Source organism: Phymastichus coffea, unplaced genomic scaffold (assembly GCF_024137745.1).
Source record: "Phymastichus coffea isolate CEN01 unplaced genomic scaffold, Cenicafe_Pcof_1.1 PCOF00196, whole genome shotgun sequence".
NCBI lineage: Eukaryota > Metazoa > Arthropoda > Insecta > Hymenoptera > Eulophidae > Phymastichus > Phymastichus coffea.
Genome location: NW_026707007.1, coordinates 32,013 through 41,156, shown reverse-complemented (window position 1 = coordinate 41,156; position 9,144 = coordinate 32,013). Strand labels below are relative to the sequence as shown.

Here is a 9,144-nt window from a genome sequence, read left to right as displayed (position 1 = left end):
CTGAAACGTCTGAAATGTGACGAACGTTCTCCTTGTTTTTTCCAGCTAATTCATCGGCTAAAGAAAATATAAACTCCTTTCTGGATATTTTCGATCCGGTACACTCTTTGTATAATATTCACGCGTTTATCGCTGCCAAATCTAAAATATTATAAAAAACTTGGAGAGGCCATCGAAAACACCCTGCTTTCACACTATATTTGCGTGCCATCTGGTCCGCGACATCGACACCAAACTTTGTTTTATTATAAAATGTAATAGTTTCTGGAACACATTTTCTATTGTTTTCTATCTGTATATTTCTATGCTTGGTGCTTAGAAGAAGAACTTTTATTTTCGGTTTACTTTTATATACAGTAAGCGTGCAGTTGTCTGATTTATATAAATTTGATGAAAATAACGGCATTTTGTCCTTTGTTTCTTTCGCTGGTTTTGGTAGTTCTCTCTTATTCGAGCGGATGGTCCCAACCAAAGTTGTCTTTAGTTCAAGCAATTTTTTGGCCAGCGGGATGCTTGTAAAAAAATTGTCGGTCGTGATATTTCTTCCTCGATTTAAATACGGTTCGGCTAATTTCAACGTTACAAACTGGCCCAACGAATTTGAGCATCGAGTGTCATCTTTTCCCAAGTAAGGGAAACCATTCAAAATATATTTTGATTTAACGTCAACCGCTAACCAAAACTTAATGCCTAATTTATACGGCTTATTTGGCATGTATTGTGTAAATCTGCAACGGGCTTTAATTGGAAACAGTTGTTCATCCACTGTGATATTTTGATGTGGTTTATAACAAGCCTGGCTGTTACTTATAAATCTATTTCATACTTCAGAGATGAGTGCAAATTTATCGGTTTGTAACCTTTCGGATCGTTCGATTCTTTTATCAAATCGTATAAATCTTAGAATTTGCATAAATCTATCTCTGGTCATTGTATCTCGGAAAAAAGAAGGTCCCCATTTTTTGGACCATAGATAAGATACTTTCAATGCTCTTACTTCGTTCGCGCCCCGGGCATATAGTATTGCTAGAAAACTACGTAATTCGGAAACTGTAATTCTCCAGTCGACCTTCAAAACTCGACGTGCCTCGGTTTCGGTGCAGTCTTTTATATGTTTCATAATGTGAGCGTCAATTATCAATTCAAAAGCACTAGTTACACAACCCGACATAATATTTCTTTTTGTGTAACCAGTAGGCCCTACGATATCCTATGAACGGACTGCCTACCCCTAGATTTCCCTGCTTTCAGTCTCACCCACCGTGTCCCGTCAACTGCAATTTCAATTTCTTCCATTACATCTCTGGATGTACTTGGAATACTCGTCCTCTCATCCTCGGTGTCAGAACTAGAAATAATCCGCCTCCTTTTCTTGTTACGACGTATATTGAAGAGGTTTTCTTCTTCACTATCCGAAGATCCTTCCATTTCTGCAGTTTCAGTGGATTCAGAATCTTTACTGTAATCATCACTTTCACCTAATTCATATTGATCTTCTGCGTAGGACACCTCAGAACAATCCTCATTAATGTTGGTAATTTTTGTCAATTTCTTATTATATCGCGTGTTTCTACTCATGATTGCTAGAAAAGGGTGATCGGTGAAAGTAAAAAATACCGTGCAAAATTCAATTACCCTATTGTAAAAACTAACAATAAGCGGGTGACTACAATAACCAAAACTTTTGCACACTGTCTTCGAAAAATGTTCTTACCACTGTCACTGCAGCGACTATACTGAAGACAGCAGGGATTATCGCAGATTCATATCGCAGCCTAACGTCGGCTACCGCAGGCTGTGAAAGTTCCTTGTGTGTGTTGTTTATGTTTGCACCAACACATGAACTGAATATCTTTTCGATACGACATTTAGTCTGCTGCACGCTTTGAGTTTCGAATAACGCGAGGATTTGACACCCGGGCTACACAATTCGTTATCGAGGCGCTATTGAGATTATGAGTTGGGGGGCGGGGGGTCTTAGACCTTTCTTTCAGTCTTATATTTGCTATTGGAGGTATAATTTTACAAGCGAAGCAAATATATAAGGATTGTTGACGTAATCAGCTAACCCGTCAAATTGACGGGTTCCGTAGAAATAGGTATACAAGATACAATTATCAAAATTTATAAAGCTTAGGAAAATAATAATTGTGCGTATAAACTCTTTTAATGAAATTATAAATTTACGATGCAAAATAGTTAAGATTAATGCTATGGTTTTTTGCGTGTTTCATTTCAAAGTTTGAAATCCGTCAAATTGACGGGTCCCGTAAACCTAGTGTTAAGACTGTTTATAACTGGGTAAATGAATTCAAACGCGGCCGTACAACAACAAAAGATGAACCTCGTTCAGGACGCCCCGTAGAGGTGAGTACGCCCGAAATGGTCAATAAAATCCACGATATGCATGAAAAATTTAGGATGAAAAAAATATCACCAAGATGGCTGCCGCGGTTGCTCACTGTTGAAAACAAACGAACCCACGTGCTCACCTCTGAGGCTATTTTGGCACGCATACGTCGTAATCCGGAAGACTTTTAGAGTTGACTCGTAACTGTAGACGAAACATAGGTTCACCGCTACACTCCTGAAACCAAAGAACAGTCCAAGCAATGGATTACCGCAGGAGAACCAGCCCCAAAGAAGGCAAAGACAGTAAAGTTAGCTGGCAAGATTATGGCCACGGTTTTCTGGGATGCGTATGAAATCATCTACATCGACTACTTGGAAAAGGGCCAAACGATCACTGGATAATATTATGCGTCATTATTAAGTCAGCTAAAAGAAAAAATCAGAGAAAAACGTCCTCACTTGAACAAAAAAAAATGCCTCTTTCTTCAAGACAATGCTCGAGTTCACACGTGTGCAGTTTTGATGGCAAAAATTAACAATTTAAAGTTCGAATTAATTGACCATCCACCATATTCGCCTGATTTGGCTCCCAGTGACTTTTTGTTATTTCCTAACCTCAAAAAATGGCTTGCCGGACAACGATTCACGTCGAATGAAGAAGTCATCGCCGAAACAAATGCCTATTTTGAGGGTTTTTAGAAATCATATTTTTCTGATGGATTAAAAAAACTGGAAGGCCGTTTAATAAAATGTATGGACCTTCAAGCAGATTAGTTAAAAAATAAAAAAAATATTACATACGCAAAACTTTTTTTTCCTTCTTTTTGTAAATACTTATTGACTCCCCCTCGTAATAAAGTAAGCTTCCAAAAAGCAACAAAGAATATAATAAACAATATTACGCAAATAATGATGAAAATACTTTGAAACTAGGGAGAGTTGCTTGGTTAGGAATTGAAATTGGAATAGAACGGACAAAAGAGATCATCGACAATTACGGGGAAATCGGTACTTATAAATAAACAATCTTCATGAATGGATCTTCGACATAAAGTATAATGAACTTCTACGCTCTTGGAATGTGAATTCATATACAATGTGCATGTATTTCTCATTGAATCAAATTGACATACTAATAATTGTGATACTTCGTCTATGTATCTATCAGGATTAAATTTCAAATGGAACTGTATGCCCTCAGCTATACATTTTATATAATACATGATGTACGAGGGTGGTCCGATAAGTACTTAGCCTCACCGCCCGATGGCGCCACTCTCGTAAAAGAAATATTCTATCACGTAGTACAACCTTCTCGATGGTTACTGTCAAGATTTCAGCCGGATCTGAGTAGTAGTTTATTTTTGAGAGCGTGTGAAAACAAGGGTGTCCGTTGATTTTTGAAAAATGGAAAAATAGCAGTGTCAGTCGGTGATTCGATTCTTGTTTTTGGAAGGGAAATCGCGCAGCGAAATCAAAAAGCGCTTGGATGCTATGTACGGTGACTCTTCTCCTTCGATGGCGACCGTCAGAAAATGGTTTAACGGGTTTCAACGTGGTCGTACGTCGATTTTTGAAGAACCATGTCCACGTGCTCCGAAAACGGCTACCACGGAGGATAACGTGACAAAAATTCACGATCTCGTATTGGCAGATCGACGATTGAAGGTGCACAAGATAGCTAAGATCGTAGGCATCTCAAAAGACTACGTGGGTCATGTCCTGCATGAAATTTTTGGCATAAGAAAGCTGTCGGTGCGATAGGTGCCGCGTTTGCTCACTCCGGACATCAAGCGCAACCGTGAGACAACTTCAGAGCAATGTCTGACGCTGTTTAAGCGCAATCCGAAGGAGTTTCTGCATCGTTTCGTGACAGTCGACGAAACATGGTTCCACTGGTATACACCGGAGACCAAGGAACAGTCAAAACAGTGAACTTTACCCGGCGAAAGTGCTCCGAAGAAGGCGAAGACTGCCCCATCGGCCTTAAAGGTGATGGCCACCGTTTTCTGGTATTCACAAGGTGTGATCTACATCGACTACCTGGAGAGGAGCAAAACGGTCACAGGGCTGTACTATGCCGCATTATTGGGCCGATTCGACGTCGAATTGCAGAAAAAACGGCCCCATTTGGCGAAGAAAAAAGTGCTCTTCCACCATGACAACGCACCGGCTCAGACCTCCGCCGTCGCCATGGCCAAATTGGTCGAATTCGGCTACGAACTGCTGCCCCATCCACCGTATTCTTCAGATTTAGCCCCGTACGACTTCTTTTTGTTTCCAAACTTGAAAAAGTCACTCGCCGGGCAGAAATTTGAGTCGAATGAGGAGGTAATCGCTGCCACGGAAGCCTACTTTTCAGACCTCGAGGAAACGTATTTTTCAGATGGGTTAAAGAAGTTGGAGCGTCGCTGGGCCAAGTGTATCGAACTAAAAGGAGACTATGTTGAAAAATAAAACGCCACTTTTCCAAAATTTTCGTTTTTCTTTTGTAGGCTTATCGGACCACCCTCGTATATGCCACATTTATATGAATTGTGTTGTACGTGCCGCCTACTAGTTAGACGAGTTTTTCTCCGTGTTATTCTGTTCAATGAATTGAGATTTTTATTATCAAGATTTTGTAAATATTTGTCGAAACAGGCATGTACCTAGATTGTTCTCTCAGACCCTCCTCCTCGATCTGTTTGTAGTGCATCAACGTGGGTTCTAGTTCTTTTATCTATATCAAGTACTTATAACGACGAATGGTTATCGTGTAATAAAGGTATAAATATTTTGCCACTGAAATTTCCGTGCAAATTGTACATAGGCCAAGCATTAGACTTCACTCGTTGTGAAAAAGCAAACAAATACTGAGTTGAATCTGTCGGTACTACACTAACATTTTCCCGTAATAATTGACGCTCGTAATATGCAGCAAATGAATCAATGACGTCTCCGTCAATCCAACCTTCAGGTGCTTTTCTTAGTTGCAGAATTCGAAATTCGTTAGAGTAAAGCTTTGCTCCTCTATCCCTCATGTCTTGCACTAAAGATATCTCCTTTCGAGAATAACACCCAACACAGTGCAAATCTCGACATTTCGTATAATAATAAGAAAAGTTATTCATCAAATTATTATCTAATATATTTATATGCACATTATTATTACTTTATGTTGCAGTAGCAAATTTCTCGTGTGACAACTCGGAACCATCAATAATCTTCATTTGGCTAGAAATAAAATTTATTATAAATAAATCGAATTCATGTCAACTTGTTATTTATAAAAGGGTATGTATATGAGTATTCTTCAAAGGTTCAACCTCGAATTAGTGGGGGTCTTAAACCTTTTTCAGCTTTTCACAAATTTTGTTAACAACGTAAATGTATAAAGTTTATTTCAAACTAGTAATTCAAACTAGGAACGATTCAAAAGTTTCAATGTGTGATATTTCCTGTATAATTATAATCTTATGGAAATTATCATCACTTGTACAGTTTAGTAAACTCGAATCTTTGATCCAAGCTAAAACTGGCGAGAGCTTTTGCCCTGAAGTGTATCACTTCTTTGCAGACCCTTATACTGAGCGTATTTGTGTGATCGTTAATGTGTATAACCGTGCTATTGTGGGCTTTCGCATTGGATATTTTGCGATTGTGTGTGATTAGTTTCGCGGTTTCCCAATTTTTCATGATAAATTTCTTCATTTTCCCCCTCATATTAAACTTTTGAAACTTGAAATTGCTTTACCGGAATAGTAACTAATTCGTTGTTGTTCACGTTTTTGAATACGGCAACATAGCTATTTACGTCTTCTTCATAGCCATCAGTATCAAATAAATCATTTTCTAAATAAATATTATTCATTATTTTATCACGCAAACCTTCGCATGCTATATCATACCTATTTTCTGTAACCTTTCGGCGTTTGGAAGTTCTTCGTTTCTCATTCCATTGCTATCGATTGAGCAATCGCTAGATTCATCAGAATCAACATAGAAAGAACCATATATTTCAACTCTTAACATCTCATCAATAACTAATTCATCATCACTGTATGAATATTTAAAAATATACATATTATCTTGTATTTGAAAAAAACTTTATTGAATCTTGTGAGATGGTTATACCTCGATATTCAATGAACTTGTAATTACTTTTTTCAATTTGTCTCTTTTTTTGTATCGATCTTGCTTTACCGCCCGCCATAGCGTCAATCATCTCTTCTATGGGTATAAATTTTTGTATTCCTTCTACATCACGAATATATTGTAACAATAGTAATATACCACGCATCGCTTGAAAAACTAGATTAGTCCTTTTTTTTATCTTCTGCATATGATGATCACTCCATATTTTATCGGGTTATGAATTCGAATTAGGTAGACATAAACAGATGAGTAGATAACTGCCTAATAATCCAAACAAATTATTACCTACTTCATCTTGCAACTTCTGCATTTTTAATCAAAATACATCAATTAATTTCTCACTATTTATGTTGTTTGGAATTTCGTACTTTAATAAATTTTGCCATTGAGTGTTAACATCGTTAAGTACAATTACATCGTCTACAGAAAAAATTGTTGGAAAAGTTAAGAATAGCTTATTTAAATTAGGATACATTTTACCATGAAATTCACGATCCAAACAATTTTTCGGCTCGAAGCAAAACAAAAGTTCGAGTCTTTCATTTTCAAAATTCCATCGACTTCTCATATTTTCACAAGCTGTAATAAAAAAATTGATGCAAGCTTCACGGCATCCTTTTTCTTCAGCATCGTTAACGTTGCCCTGATAACTTTCAAAAAATTGCTCTGTACGATATCCAAGGTGAGTGTTAGACATATAGTATCTTTAGAGTGATCTTGATCTATTGGATTTATTCTGTAAATATTTTTATTCACTACATAAGCTTTATCCATGTATATGCTTAACAAGGCTTTATATAAATTTCTCATTTTTTTATTGCTATTTCCAATAATTGCTTTCTCACTTTGACATGCTTCATTACATACAAGGTGTCAAATAAGTATCGGAACAAGGCTGTAGCTTTTTAGGTGCAGATTATTAGACCAAGGTCAAGGTCATTCCTTTAGTAACTTTCAACGCGGAATCCGATGGTGACCTTGAATTTGACCTTGAGATTGACCTTTAAGGTTATTTCAAGGTCAACTTTGTTTTTTTAAATGGGAACCCCTATTTTTGACAACGGCAATCGAAAGAGCGGAAAATTTTACGTCCAAAACGGTATTTTTAAATTTTTTTTCATGGCCTTGAGAAGGTCGATTTAAGATCAAATGCTTGAAAAACTGCCTAAAAGCGATTTTTAATTTTTAAGATATCGAAAAATGACCTCTACAAAATTTGTTCAGAACAGAGTTGGCCACCCAATGCACCAAAAACCTTTGACCTTTAACCTCATTTTGAAGGTCATTTCAAGTTCGAAGTGTTTTTTGTAATGGAAACCCCTCTTTTTGACCCCGGATTAGCACATAGCGCGAAATCCGACGTTTGGATAAGGTATTATGTTGAGTTTCGATTGATCCACGACGCACAGTGTACTATTTTGATAAAATGAGGGACAAAATCAATTATCTTACGATTGATGTTAAATTTGAATTAAAAAAAAAAGGAAATGAAAGATTGAGTAATTTAAAATCAGGGAAAAATAGTCCGGGAGCGAAAAAATGCAAATTTGACCTTCAAATTCAAGGTCAAACTTAGGATTTTTTGAAAAAAATGTATATTTTCATCTCGCATTTTTCTGAAAAAAATTTTTTTATCATACCAACTATGCTATTTTGTAGATTTTACAACAAGGAATCCGAATCGCAGGTGCTAAACTGACAAAAACAATTTTAAACCTCCCAAATTTGAACCTAAAAGTACCTTTCTAATTTTTGTAAATTTATTAAATGATAACGTACTTTTTCAATGTTCATCGTTCATGACATTATTAATCATTCAATATTTCTTGACATGAATCTTAAAATATCAGTATATAAGTAATTCATTCCATAAAAAACTAATTTGAAGGCAATCTCGTAGATAACTAAATTTATTGACATGAGTGTTTTGATAAATAAAATGAATCAATCGTAATTATATTTCTTCTAATTGATTTTTAAATGTAAAAAATATTCTTGTGTTAAATATATAAACATGCATCGGCCAATGAATCAGACGAGCTTTCGTTTTGTTTTTTACCGTATTCATGTGAAACTTTTATATTCGAAATATTTTCCATCGCTGTCCCGCTGTTTTGAAGGAAATAGAACGAATGTTTACGTAAAGTGTATTGAAGGTGAACTATTTTCAGTATAAGTATGTCTTACTTGTTAACTCATGCAGAAGAACATATCATATTTGAATAATACTAGTGTAATTTTTGTGTTACTCTTACTTTGATTGAACTTTGCATAATTTACATTTATCGCTCATCAGCTTCAGGAAGTAAGTATTCGTTTATATTGTTTGATCTATTTTATTATTTTTATAATTTAACTGTTCATATTCATTGTAATTACAGAATTCTTTTGTGACTTATTATTCAATAATTTATTTATTAATGTGATCTATTTATTACACATTCTGTGTAAATATTTGTATTCTTTTATAGATGATTCGTGTTATAATGCATAGACTTAATGTGATTAATTTCATTATATTTTATCTTCTTAGCGCAATATTGCATGGTTTAAGGACGTTCTCTCGCTGCAGTGGTGCTCAACTTGCACAATATTATTAAAAATATAATTAAGAGTGTTCAATTGTCATCAAAAGCCTGATTTAGTCGGTATACA

General features: G+C 35.9%; 1 protein-coding gene across 1 annotated transcript; it reads right to left on the bottom strand.

The window, feature by feature from the left end:
- Nucleotides 1-820: 820 nt before the first annotated feature.
- LOC131673786 (uncharacterized) lies at nt 821-1,578 on the bottom strand. The gene is made up of 2 exons (XM_058952064.1): nt 1,262-1,578; nt 821-1,151 (listed from the first exon to the last, which is right to left on the bottom strand). The coding sequence occupies exons 1-2, from the start codon at nt 1,576-1,578 to the stop codon at nt 821-823; spliced, it is 648 nt and encodes a 215-aa protein (XP_058808047.1).
- Nucleotides 1,579-9,144: the final 7,566 nt, after the last annotated feature.